The sequence below is a fragment of the Bison bison genome, unplaced genomic scaffold (assembly GCF_000754665.1).
Source record: "Bison bison bison isolate TAMUID 2011002044 unplaced genomic scaffold, Bison_UMD1.0 scf7180017864451, whole genome shotgun sequence".
NCBI classification, from domain to species: domain Eukaryota; kingdom Metazoa; phylum Chordata; class Mammalia; order Artiodactyla; family Bovidae; genus Bison; species Bison bison.
The window spans coordinates 8,321,419-8,336,276 of record NW_011495013.1 but is presented as its reverse complement, the minus strand read 5'-3'; the positions used below and the strand labels follow the sequence as shown (position 1 = coordinate 8,336,276).

The following is a 14,858-nucleotide window of genomic DNA, read 5'->3' as shown; positions in this document are numbered from 1 at the left end:
TTTCAGCTTTAGTATCATTCCTTCCAAAGAAATCCCAGGGCTGATCTCCTTCAGAATGGACTGGTTGGATCTCCTTGCAGTCCAAGGGACTCTCAAGAGTCTTCTCCAACACCACAGTTCAAAAACATCAATTCTTGGGCGCTCAGCTTTCTTCACAGTCCAACTCTCACATCCATACATGACCACAGGAAAAACTATAGCCTTGACTAGACGGACCTTTGTTGGCAAAGTAATGTCTCTGCTTTTGAATATGCTATCCAGGTTGGTCATACCTTTCCTTCCAAGGAGTAAGCGTCTTTTAATTTCATGGCTGAAGTCACCATCTGTAGTTGGTTTTAGAGATAGAAGACTTGTCTGCAAGATAATTACCAAAGTGTTCTTAGCATTTAAGGACTCAAATGCCAAGGACATACCAAAAATCTTTTGCCCATTAAGAAAGTCAAGTGCCATAAAACCAAAATTGAAAGAGACACATGTATCCCATCGTTCACTGCAGCACTATTTACAATGGCTAGAACATGGAAGCAACCTAGATGTCCATCCACGGATGAATGGATAAAGAAGTTGTGGTATATATACACAATAGAATGTTATTCAGCCATAAAAGGAACACATTTGAGTCAGTTCTAGTGAGGTGGATGAACCTAGAACCTATTATACAGAGTGAAGTGAGGTCAGAAAGAGAAAGATAAATACTGTATTCTGACAAATATATATGGAATCTAGAAAAATGGTACTGAAGAATTTATTTACAGGGCAACAATGGAGAAACAGACATAGAAAACAGACTTATGGACATGGGGAGAGGGCAGAGGGGGTGAGATGTATGGAAAGAGTAACATGGAAATTTATATTACCATATGTAAAATAGATGGCCAATGGGAATTTGCTGTATGGCTCAGGAAACTCAAACAGGGGCTCTGTATCAACCTAGAGGGGTGGGACGGGGAGGGAGTTTCAGAAGGGCGGGGATATATGTATACCTATGGCTGATTCATGTTGAGGTTTGACAGAAAACAGCAAAATTCTATAAAGCAATTATCCTTCAATAAAAATAAATTAATTAAAAAAAAGAAAGTCAAGCAACATAAAATTCAAGCATTTTACCGACTCCAATTAAATTAGTTAGAAACATGATTCTCTGGTAGTTAGATTAGGAATTTTTACATTTCAGTGGCAAATATGTTTCTGAGTTTATTTTCATGAAGGTGAGTCATAAATGAGAGAAGGAAATTGGGACTCTTGGATAGATAAGCTTCAGAATATACATATTTCTAAATTCCAGTTTTTCTCTAAATTCTAAAATTCTAAATTTAAAATTCTAAAAATTCGAAATTTCTAAATTCCAATTGAAGAATGGCACTGGTTTTTTATGATACATATTTCAGGTAAAAATTCAGTAAGAAAGCCTAATGTAGAAAGTTTAGAAAATCATCCTAAAGAATCTCAATAAAAGAATCAATTGTATTAGATTTGAATATAATCTGAGACACCTCTCACATTCAGTAAGTTAAATAATTCTATGTGGAATAGGAAGCAAGAAAAGTAGATAGTAAGGCTGACAGAAAGGGTCACGCTGTGTATGCTCTTCTAAATTAAATTAATTAAATTTTGTTTGTATTACCACATCAGCACCTTTCCTTAAGACTAATTAATTACAAAAGAAAATCTAATTACAAAGAAAGCAAAACCAACTTACAAATCTCAACTGTTTAATATATGTAAAATTTCTAATATTTTGCATATACTTTTTTTTCAATTGTAGGAGAAGCCATTATCTAGATCTCTTCAGAGAGGTGAAGATCTTCAGTTTGACCAGGTATGCCAGTGTGCTTTTTTTTTTTTTTCTTTTTTTTTTCCTGAAAGGAAAATGTTTATCCTAACAGTCTGATCCAAATACATATACACCCAGGATTAAGAAATTTCTATATTTTGTTTAGTGGCCCTATATATCGTTATACACTAGATTCTGTCTGGAGCTGATAGTCTGTTTTATATAAATATATACATATATATTATACACACACACACAAAGACACCTGCTGCTGCTACTGCTGCTAAGTCACATCAGTTGTGTCCAACTCTGTGTGACCCCATAGATGGCAGCCCACCAGGCTCCCATCCCCAAGATTCTCCAGGCAAGAATACTGGAGTTGGTTGCCATTTCCTTCTCCAGTGCATTAAAGTGAAAAGTGAAAGTGAAGTCACTCAGTTGTGTCCGACTCTTTGCGACCCCATGGAGTGTAACCTACCAGACTCCTCCGTCCATGGGATTTCCCAGGCAAGAGTACTGGAGTGGGTTGCCATTGCCTTCTCCGAAATAAACAAGGACCAAACCCAGGCTACCAGCGTGGAAGCATGACATGCTAACCACTGGACTGCCATGGAATTCCTTGGTAGTTTGTTTTTTAACAAAACAAATAGAAGGAGTTATGAGCTGTGAACTTTATTGATTTCTGTTTATTAAATATTTTAAAACTTTGCTTTTCATTGGTACTGTCTTTACTATGCCCTTTGAACATTTTCAGAAGGTTTCCAATTATATCCCTCAATCTTTCCTTGTATACAATTTTACATATTTGACCTCTTAACACGGAGAAGGCGGTGGCAACCCACTCCAGTACTCTTGCCTGGAGAGTCCCATGGATGGAGGAGCCTGGTGGGTTGCCGTCTATGGGGTCGCACAGAGTCGGACATGACTGAAGCGACTTAGCAGCAGCAGCAGCAGCAGACCTCTTAACATTTACTGTTTTTCCTGTTGGGGCTTCAGAACCTTTATATTGAAGCATCTAGCCTGGTTTTCTCTCTTTCCACCCCATTCTAAAGGCAGAGCCAGAGACAAGGACTTGGTTCTAGAAAGAGATTCTAGGGAGGAGACTTGAGAGAGTGATGCAGGGAAAAGGAAGAACTGATAGAGATCACCGCTCTGGGCACTGGGGGTTCATTCCATTCTGAGAGCTATCGAGAATGTTGCCCATACCTGTCTGTCTGAAGAATGGAGGGCTGCAGCATTTATCTGCAGTTCCCTCTGCAGTAGTTGTGCGTTGTCCTCAGAGGCATTGACTACACCCCATACTCGAACTTGTGGCTGTGCTTGTGCAAAGATCAAGGGGAGTGCCTGTGTTAGAAAGCCAAAGAAGCTTAAAAAGAAAATATACAATGGCCAACCCCCTGACCCCAAAATAATCCCCAAACCAGAAATCTTTATAAAGAATACTAATATCTAAAATTTAGTGGTATTTTTCTAATGTCAGTTCTTTCCTCTTGCTAATAATGAATATTTGATCAAGTGTTATTTTTATCATAATTATGTTTGCTCAATAATTATTTCATTATATACTGATTGTCTGCAAAGCTCAATAACCGAGATCAGCTTTCTGTTGCCACCTAGTATTCCTGAGCTACTTTTCTCATAATTAGGTATCTAGGAAATAGAAGTTAATGCTCATGTTAGTCTGCTTGATTAGATAGAGATGACTGGTTAGAATTACTTGGTGGAGGCTTACCAAAATACTGTGTTTCTGGCTCCTGCTGCAGTTCTGCTGACCAAGATTGGTGCTCTGGCACCTGTATTTTACAATAGCTCCCTAGGTGATTCTGATGCATACACTCAGTAAATAGCTGCTGGTCTAAGAAGCTATAAATAAGAAGGCTTTTGTTACGGTAATAATAAGATCACTTCATACAGCCCTTTTCAAATCTTAATGCCATTACAGAAGATACTAAGTACTAGTTATTATTAATGTATTACTAATATTTTAATAACTAAAGTTATTATTAATGTTATTGTTAATGTATTACTAATATATTTAAATAATCTTGAATCTATTTAACTAATGATGAATGAATGATCAGAATTTGAAACTTATTAAGCCATATTTTAAGGAAATTTCCATTTCTTTTCTTATGTAAATGACAATAAAACTAAATTATCATGCCCAATAGCTTGGTTCTTTCTTACAATAAAAGCTATGTGTGAAATAAACTGCTTTTATATTTTTACAGTAGCAGATGATGTTAGTTCCTTCTTTAAATATTAAGAGATTTCCTTTGATTGATAGTATTCATTGTTAATGAAATATAAAATTTCAAAATGCTTAAATAAAATTAGAATCTTGTTTTTATTTTCATTTTCTAGATTAGAAACTATTCACCTGTCAGGTTATGATAATTTATAAATCATAAATGTATGATTAAAGGAAGACAGATTATAAAAAAAGAGAAGAATGCACAATCAACCTGTTTCATTCTTTGTTACATGAAAAATATAAAATATTAGGAAAAATAAATGTTTAATTCCTAGAAGTAGCCATTTATCTTCATTAACTGACACTTCCTACAGTTGTAGAACTGAGTGAGATGTTGAATATCCCCGCAGCCTGTAGTTTTTTTAGTTAAGTCAAACAAAGTGAAGCATGTTTCACTGTACACTAATTTTAAAATACTAATTTTATGAACAGTGGATTGAATCAGATACAAAGTTTCTTATGAAGAGAGTGTGTTTTTTCTCTGGATCCTCAAGGTGACCTTAGGGATGACTGGTGGTAGCTGGTGTACCTCTTACCGCCACTACAGGCAAGCTGGGTTCATTCGTGAAATGAATCTGATAAAGCTAACCTACAGTTCAGATAGTTTAAGGGATGCCTCAAATTGAGTGGCAGGCATCCGTCCCACTCCATTTATTTTTATGCTGTCCATTTATATATTTTAAGCTTGAAAAGCATGTATGTAACACATTTCTAATATGTTCATTTGTGAGTATCACAAATTGTGTAATTATAATTCTCTGTTCCGTGTCATAGCAGCACAGAGGCAAGTGGAGCTTTTCCCATAGTTCTAACTGGTGCGGTCTTCTCTGTTTCTGCATCCCTTTATCCCTTCTAGTGGTAACATTTTAGAACATTTCATTCACATGAGTAGGGAAGAACTGGCCAGGAAAAGGAAGGAGGTGTGATTGTTTCATGTTGTGTGTAACGGTTCACCCAGAGGCGTCATGAATATAATCAGGGATGTTACTGACAGTCATGTTTTAACACGAGCAGCATATGGAGGCAGGTAAAGGGTGGAAAGCCACTGAACTAAACTGCAAGGATTTGGGTAAATTTTAAGTCAGTGAAATGTAACTCACTATACTTTATTACTTGGCTAGACTCCCAGCCCTTATTTTTATTTTGAAACACATTTATTGCTCTTGAATTACTGTGTTTCGTGTTAATTTATTCCAGAAATATTGCTCATTTCTAAGTGATTGCGAGTAGAGTTAGAAGCGTGGCACTTTGATGTATTTTATCTTTGGCAACATCTTGTGTTTCCAGTTGATAAGCTCTATGAGCTCAGTAGCAGAGCACTGTCTCCCTTCCTTACTCCGCACCTTGTTTGACTGGTACAAGCGCCAGAACGGAACTGAAGATGAATCATATGAATATAGGCCTCGGTCTAGCACAAAATCTAAGGGGTAAGTGGCGCATTTTTTTACTTTTCTGTCTGGGCTTGAAGTACTTCCAATGAAGAGGCTATAGTGTTATCAGCTGACGATTGTTATTGTTTGGTTACTTTTGTTGAACAGGTAACAGAGGGAAAAGGTGGTTCACACTTAAACTGTGAATCAAGTGAAGGTATCAGTTAAAGGAGGTGCTGCCCCACAGGGGTCACCACTGGAGCTAGTCTTGCCAAAATGCATTTCAAGAAAGCTATCTCAGTGGTGCAGTGAGGAGCTTTAACAGTCATCGACAAAGTTAAAAATATGCAAAGAAAGTCCTGTTCATATGGTTTGTGAAGGGAAACAATTGTGATATTGGAAGACTGCTCAAACCTTATATTCTTTAACTTAAGACTCTTCTTGGAGTTAAATCCTTGAACTTGTCTTTCTTTCTTCAAATTTTCCAGGGAGATCATAGATTTAAGTAAAACATGTTTGGTTTCAGATGATGGCCTATGGTTTAGAATTGGATTTCAGCAGATGCCACTTGTGATTTTTCAACTTAGATTTGTGAAAAAATGACCTGGCACTGTATTTTCATATTTTTCTTCCTCTTATTCTTTTATTTTTTATTTATTTTAAAATATGGTTTTATTTATTAAAAATTTTCCATTTGTATGTTTAATTTTTTTTTTTTTAATTATGAACATATGATAACACACTTACAGGCGACTTGGAAAATACAGAACAAGGTTACATATCATTCCATTTATATATTATAATAATTTTTTGAAGTAGATAAGATTTTTAGTTGGAGTTTCAATAGCAAACTCTAAAAAGTAACAGAATGAATATACAGAGAAGTAGAAGGATATTGTAGGTCTGAAAAGCTCTGTGAACCTATTCAAAATAACATAATTAAGATTTGTACAATTTTCATACAACAGTAGGGTATAAATTCTATTCATTTTTTTGGCCATGCCACTTGGCATGTAGGATCCCAGTTCCCTGACCAGGAATTGAACCCATACCCCCTGCACTGGAAGCACAGCGTCCTAACCACTGAACCACCAGAAACTCCCCCTAATTGTTTTAGATTAGGTTTAATTTCTGACAGATATAGTAGTGAGATTTGCATGTAAGTTCCTAACGTACAAAATGAGAACACAAGAAATGCAATATATATGTTGAGTGATTACAGAAACTTTTAACAGTTGCCATGAAACACCATACGTACTAGGAATTCAGTAAATAACATGAAATACTAACCAAGAGCTCTTTTCATAATGCAATCCTAATTTGAGATTCTTGTTTCAGGGATGAACAGCAACGTGAAAGAGACTATCTTCTTGAAAGAAGAGACTTAGCAGTAGATTTCATTTTTTGTCTAGTTTTAGTTGAAGTTCTAAAGCAGGTAAGCTCTTTCGTTTCTGCAAAGTCTGTATTTCCTACTTTTCGCTGATTTACTTTCATGTTTCAGTTACCTAATTTAGGATGTTGTATCTAAAATTCTGGCTCACAGAAACACAATTCCTGTAATTTAATTGTATGCCTTTCAATTGCCTGAGGATTACATGTCCTGTACCTGTCTCTCCCCATTCTTTCTACCTTCGTTTGCCATCTAAGACATGAAATCGTGTTAGTAAAATGGAGCTGAATAGAAACTGTTAAATATGGGCTTTTAGCTGTCACTGTAGTCTACCTGTCATTTACCTACTTCAATTCCTTTTTACCTCCACTTTTAAAGAAATTCTCTTCCTAGCCCTCAAGCCTGCATTTCAACATGTAATAATTGTGCAGTGATTGTTGAGCAATGGGGGTGATCTGAACTGTCAAGTGCAAATGATTTTCAGGATAATGAATTATTTATGTTTGTTCATTCAACGGGCTTCCCTGATAGCTCAGTTGGTAAAGAATGTGCCTGCAAAGCAGGAGACCCCGGTTCAATTCCTGGGTCGAGAAGATCTGCTGGAGAAGGGATTAGGCTACCCACTCCAGTATTCTTGGGCTTCCCTGGTGGCTCAGCTGGTAAAGAGTCCGCCTGTAATGCCAGAGACCTAGATTTGATCCCTGGGTTGGGAAGATCTCCTGGAGAAGGGAAAGGCTACCCACTCCAGTACTCTGGCCTGGAAAATTCCATGGACTATATATAGTCCATGGGGTTGCAAAGAGTTGGACATGACTTTCTCTTTCACTTTCATTTATTCAATAAGTGTTAGAATGTCTACTGTTGGGTGGCGTTGTTCTAGGTGCTGCACTCCTGAGCTCACCATCTCAGTGACATAGTGAAGATATAAATATGTAATTTAGTGTCAGCTATCATCTTGTACATATTTTTACTATTCATGATCAGTACAAGTATGTGTATAAGTGCCTGTATTGATGTGAAAGTATGTTTTCCATAGTTTGTAGTCTTTAAAAACTTATACAGCATTCAAAGATGATCCATGTATTTCCAGCCATGTATGCTGTAATGTTTTGGGAAAAGAAAAAATCAGGTCACCTAAAAGAAAAAAAAAATCATATTTTGTATATGACATGTTTGGACAGGGAGTTTTGTTTTTGTTGTATAAAATGGAATAGAATACCTAATATGACTTGAAAAAGCAAGTGTAAGATATAAAAAGTTAATTGATTTGATAGTCTTTTTTTGATATAACCACTATAAAAATATTTGAATTGTGTAATCATGTGTACTTTGCCTTTGTTTTTACAATGTATGTGAAAAAATATTGAAATCTGAATATCTGAAACCCACAGATAAAAATATATTTTTCTTATTTTTTATTTTGTTTAAAATAAAAGTTTAATAACTTTGAATATGTGAAATAGATAAATGCATTAATCAAAGGTAAAATCACTTTAATTTGTACCTTTCATGAAGATTTATTTAGTCAATGTGGGAAAGAAGTTTCCTCTGAAAGTTGTGCTTTCTGAAAGGCAGATTTGTTTTCTTGATCTCTCAGTTTAGCTGGATCCTAGATCCTAGGGCGGAAGTCAGTAGAGATATGGAAGGACCTGAGGACCAGAAGCATGATACCATGAACAGACTTGGGCTTTGCATTCATCAAGGTTACATGCATGCTAAGTCACTTGAGTTGTGTCCGGCTCTTTGTGACCCCATGGACCATAGCCCGCCAGACTCTTCTGTGCATGGGATTCTCCAGGCAAGAATACTGGAGTGGGTTGTCATACACTCCTCCAGGGAATCTTCCTGAGCCAGGGATCGAACCCAAATCTCTTATGTCTCCTGCATTGGGAAGCATATTCTTTACCACTAGCTCCACCTGGGAAGCCCCATCAAGGTTGATCTCATGCTAAATGTAGATCTTGTGATGAGTTTAGTCATCAGTATTTGCATTTCTTAGTTAAATGATAGAGGAATTTCTTCTCCCAGCCAAAGAAATTGCAAACTCCGTGCACTGACTTTCAGACCCCTCCGTCATCTGACTCTTTTATGCTTTTTCTCCTTTGTTTGCCATGATGGTCTTCCACTTAGCAACTGGTCTCTCTTCTCATCTAAAAGTTACCTATGATTGCACTGGCTTCAGAACTTCAGTGCACAGACAAACCCTTGGAGGGTTTTCTTTCTCCCCTTACCTTTCCTTCTCAGCTGTCTTTTTACCCTTCCCCATTGTCTTTGTCTTGATCTTCCTCCTGTTCCTTTAAAAACTCTAATAGTCCAGATAACTCTTCTAGTAGGGAAAAAAAAATCAAGGTCTGTAAACCTAAGAAAATCCTTTCAGGCCCATTTTTCGAGTCCTCTGCACAAAATCCTTTCATATCCATGGTTCACATGGACTTAAAGTATAAAAAGGGGAAATACAGTGGTTCTCATAGCTCATCCTTGTTTTTGGTTCTTTTATCATACTCTTCTAACCTACAGTTCCCTTTCTACTTAACATTTCTTTTTTAAAAAATTTATTTTTTAATTGGAGTATAATTTCTTTACAGTGTTACATTATTTTCTTTTGTACAACAACATTTATACCCCTTTTCTCTCTTACCATTATCCTCATATTTTCATTCAAATGCACTCATCAAAGAAATATATATCAAAAGCATCAGTTCAGTTCAGTCACTCAGTCACGTCCGACTCTGCGACCCCATGGACTGCAACACACCAGGCTTCCCTGTCCATCACCACCAACTCTCGGAGCTTGTTCAAACTCATGGCCATTGTGTTGGTGATGCCATCTAACCATCTTGTCCTCTATGGACCCCTTCTCCTGCCTTCAGTCTTTCCCAGCATCAGGGTCTTTTCCAATGAGTCAGTTCTTTGCACTGGGTGGCCAAAGAATTGGAGCTTCAGCATCTGTCCTTCCAATGAATATTCAGGACTGATTTCCTTTAGGATGAACTGGTTGGATCTCCTTGCAGTCCAAGAGACTCTCAAGAGTCTTCTCCAACACCAAAGTTCAAAAGCATCAACTCTGGCGCTCAGCTTTCTTTATGGTCCAACTCTCACATCCATACATGACTACTGGGAAAGCCATAGCTTTGACTAGATGGAACTTTGTTGACAAAGTAATGTCTCTGCTTTTTAATATGCCTTCTAGGTTTGTCATAGCTTTTCTCCCAAGGAGCAAACATCTTTTTGATGTTCATTATTTAAAAGCCTATATAGGTTTTCTCTTTCCCAGTAAAATTCAAGTCTTTTTAGCTTCTTCAAAATTACTGCACCTACAGAATATGAAGTAAAAATCAATAGAACTTTCTGAACTATCATGACAAACGAACCCAATTTTTTTCTGTGTCAAAATGATGTAGGGTTTAATAGATTCAGAGAGTAATCAATGGTAGTATATTTTGAATTTAATATGACTATTACTTTTGTCCCACATAATATACATGTATTAAAATGTGATTCAGTTTTATTTTGATGAGATGGATGGCTCCAGGAGTAACCTGGAGTGTAATGAAATATTGATACATGGTTGGGTCAGTCTTGAAAGGGGAGTACATATTGTTTGTGGGTTAGTGCTTGATCTCATATATTACAAATTATTTGTTTCTTTATTAATTTGTCATGTCCTTATCACACGTTATTATGTGTCATAATCACATATTTAGAACTCTTCACAATACACAAAGAGCTCTGTATCCCTTATACCACCTGATCATTATGATAAACTTTGGGAATGTTTTTTAATCCCAGCTGTGTCATTTAGTTGCTTTGTAACTTGGACAAGTTATTACTCTCTGATTTCTTTCCTCCTCTATAAAAGAATCATGAGAATTAAATACAATAATTCGATACGATAATACGAACATGGGACGTGTCCAATAAATGCTATCTGTTGTTTTTATCTTATGGATAAATATTCTTAGTTACAATGATTTGCTGAAGATTATAAAGCTAGTTCTCTTTTTAAATAAAACTATTCTTATTAGTAAAATCAGTGATATAAAATTAGGTGAAATGACCAGCATCTTATAAAATTAAAGTTTAAATCGTAAGTTAGACAAAGGATTGAAATTATATAAATGTGATGGGAAAAAATCTGGTTAAATCAGTGTGATACATCATGAGAACAAAATTAAATCAAGATGGTAAAGGACTAATTTTATTTTTTCAAGAAAGTCAGAAGAATAATTTTGGGGTCATGGCCAACTACAAATGTTAGAATGTTAGTACCAGAGGCTTTAGAATCCTTGATAAAAAGCATATTTAAACAGCACCATAGCATTTAGACGGAGAAGGCAATGGCATCGCACTCCAGTACTCTTGCCTGGAAAATCCCATGGACAGAGGAGCATGGTAGGCTGCAGTCCATGGGGTCGCTAAGAGTCGGACACGACTGAGCGACTTCACTTTCACTTTTCACTTTCATGCATTGGAGAAGGAATTGGCAACCCACTCCAGTGTTCTTGCCTGGAGAATCCCAGGGACAAGGGAGCCTGGTGGGCTGCCATCTATGGGATTGCACAGAATCGGAGATGACTGAAGCGACTTAGTAGCAGCAGCATAGCATTTAGAATGTTTGAGGGAATTTTTTTTTCATATTGAATTTTAGCCATACATTTGTTCATTGAAATAGACAAGATTAGGAAACCAGGCCTATGAGCCACTTCAAGTTTTTGGCTTAGTCTTATCAATCCTTATTGTGAAATATCAGAAGATGGAGTAGTAGATCGTTAGGATTTTCAGATTTGACATTGACATTTTAGATGTTAGTGAGTAGCTCTGAACATTATGTTATTTGTGATTTTGCTGAGTAGTGAGTTTATTCACTCTTTTTCATTGAGGACTGGTCATTTACATAATGAATGAACCTTGCTGACTCTCAGGTATACATATCTTATCTGGTTTTGTGGTTTTCCACTTTCATGATGTACTAAAAGCATTAGATTTAGGAAATAGCTTTGGAATAAAACTTGAGTATTCTTTAGAGTTTACTTGATATATCCCTCTTGAATGTTCAAGTAGAATTTGAGCTGCTTCTAGTCATGCAAATGACAAAATTTGAAAAATTCTTGATACTATAGATGAGGCTATTAATTACTCCATGAAGTAGAACTTTTTTCTATAAACTGAAATAGGATTCCACCCCACCCCCACTTTTTGGAGATTCAATTTGGGAATTGTTGTTGTTGTTGTTATTATAAGCAAGGGGGAGAAGTAGAAATTTTAAGAATGTCTGAGCATTCTAATAGTGTCCATTCTTAAAATTTTTAGAGATTATGCTTTTTTTTCTTGTAAAAATTAAAACTGAGATAATGTTTCTTCTCTCACTTCTGTTTCTCTGTCTCTTTTCTAACTACAGTGTAATAAAACTGAAAGCTTTTTTCCTCATTTGTTCCATTTATTAAATGTATTTTCACTGGTCAGAAGCTGGGCACACAGTATATTTTAGAGAAGTATGTTCTAACTTCTAAATTTCAGTCCTCTCATCTGCAAAACAGGGGTCAAATACTACCATGTAAGCTTGCTATAAGTGTTATAAATAATGTATATAAAATGCCTGGCAAATACCCAGCGCACAGACACTTGGAAAGTGTTGGTAGTTCAGTATTAAGGTAGTAATAGAGAGCACACAACAGGGCTAAGTAGTGTCCCTAGCTGTCACTGTTAGACTTCTGGCATAATTGGAGCCAGTAAAGACTATGTAGGAGAAAGTATGGGTGTAAGTTAGCTTGTGTTTCATATCTGTGGCCTAGAGTACACCAGACATCCCTGTGAGGACATCATTATGGTAAAACCACAGCACAGCACAGTGAGTGGGCACAGGAAATTTTATTCCTGTCACGTGTAGTGTCACATTATTGCAAGGTCACTGATGTGTCTGGTGCCAGCCTATATGATTAGCACTGTGAGCTCTATAGGAAGTTCTGGGAGTCAGGCTGCTTGATCCATATACAGCCTATTCCCAAATGAAGGTTGGCGTCACCTAGTGGTAGATACCTCCTTTATTTTAACCATCCATGGGTTAATCAGAGGGCTTACTGGGACTTAATGACAGAAAATGAAGAAGAACTAAAGAACCTCTTGAGGGTGAAAGAAGATAGTGAAAAAACTGGTTTAAAACTCACCATTCAAAAAACCTAAGATCATGGCATCCAATCCCATCACTTCATGGCAAATAGAAAAGGAAAAGTGGAAACAGTGACAATTTTTTTTTTCTTGGAGCCCAAAATCACTGCAGACAGTGACTGCAGCCATGAAATTAAAAGACACTTGCTCCTTGGAAGGAAAGCTATGACCAACCTAGACAGCATATTAAAAAGCAGAGCCATCACTTTGTTGACAAGGGTCCATATAGTCAAAGCTGTGGTTTTTCCAGTAGTCATGTACAAATGTGAGAGCTGAACCATAAAGAAGGCTGATTGAGGAAGAATTGACGCTTTTGAGCTGTGGTGTTGGAGAAGACTCTTGAGAGTCCCAAGGAGATCAAACCAATCAAAAAGAAATCAACCCTGAATACTCACTGGAAAGACCAAAGCTGAAGCCAGAGCTCCAAAACTTTGGCCACCTGATGTGAAGAGCTGACTCTTTAGAAAAGACCCTGATGCTGGGAAAGACTGACGGCAAAAGGAGAAGAGGGTGGCAGAGGATAAGATGGTTAGATAGCAACATCAACTTAATGGACATGAATCTGAGCAAACTCCAGAAGATAGTGCAGGACAGGGAAGCCTAGGATGCTGCAGTCCATGGGGTCGCAATGAGTTGGAGATGACTTAGTAACTGTACAAGAACAACTGGGACATAGGGGACGATAGCAGTGACTTCAGTAACCTTTTAGTTACCTTCAGGCATATTTTGGCCCAGTCTGGGAAAGATCAGGCTAGGAGAATACATCTACCTCCCTGCTTCCTAATGAACTCTGGATTACTCCCATTTTCCCCTACGACACCTTGTCCTTGGTGTCTCCATTCTATGTTCTAGTTCCCTCATCTGCCCTACCTTCCTAGGAGGTAAGAATTTTGTCCTAGTCCCTTTTAGAGAAGGGTAGAAAAAGTGCAGGGACAAGAATCAATCTCCTTTTGTAATGCATTCTCTCAGTTTTTTGTCTCTGGTCTGGTAATTACGGGCTCTAATCTATTATCTGCGATTTTCACAGGTAAAAAAGTGGAAACTTCCTCCAGGTTATACAACTAGTGAATAGAATAGCTCAGCTTTTCTTCATTAGAGTGATAAAAAGTGTAGAAAGACATCTTTTATCACTCTAATGAAGAAAATATTTTACAATTTGATTATAATTTACTTATAATAAGTTGGGCAACTTTGTATAAATTTAAGGGAGCATTTTGGAGTTACTGGTTTTAGTTTCTCCTTTTATTATTGACTGGGGGATTTTTGTAGAAGCAAACTCTTGTGGTCTGCAATTTGATTATATAAGTGAGTATTAATATGTCTCTGGTCAATAAGTTGTTAATATGTGATGAATAGTGTAGCCCTAAGAAGAGTTACTCAAGGTACCACGTAAAAGATTGCCATGCCAAGATCATACTTAATGGCCCAGCCAATATTCCAAAATTCCTATATCAGTGAGATGTGATTATTAACCTTATGCTTCTATAATGGTGGGATGTGTCTGCCTATAAAAGATTGGAAAGCTTCTTATAATTATGCAGTCAGTCATAAAATTCCTACTTAAAGTATCCCTAATTGCAAGAGGAATTTCGAGTTTATAATTTCAGTTTACCAATGGGAGAAAAAGGTTAACACTGTTCTGGAGGCTGAGCTCTCTGACTTTACTATGTAGAATAAATTTAGGTCCTAGTCTGTTATTATCATGGGCTAGTGGCACCCCACTCCAGTACTCTTGCCTGGAAAATCCCATGGATGGAGGAGCCTGGAAGGCTGCAGTCCATGGGGTTGCTGAGGGTCGGACACAACTGAGCGACTTCACTTTCACTTTTCACTTTCATGCATTGGAGAAGGAATTGGCAACCCACTCCAGTGTTCTTGCCTGGAGAATCCCAGGGACAAGGGAGC

General features: G+C 37.0%; 1 protein-coding gene across 5 annotated transcripts in view; it reads left to right on the top strand.

Annotated features, from left to right (window-relative positions):
- Positions 1-14,858, top strand: part of FRYL (FRY-like) — a 271,066-nt gene that overhangs the window by 133,301 nt on the left and 122,907 nt on the right. For all 5 annotated transcript variants that reach the window (XM_010858903.1, XM_010858901.1, XM_010858902.1 and 2 more), the window contains 3 exons: positions 1,766-1,819; positions 5,316-5,455; positions 6,737-6,833. In XM_010858903.1, the coding sequence (XP_010857205.1) occupies positions 1,766-1,819; positions 5,316-5,455; positions 6,737-6,833 (291 nt within the window). The remainder of the gene's footprint in view (positions 1-1,765; positions 1,820-5,315; positions 5,456-6,736; positions 6,834-14,858) is intronic.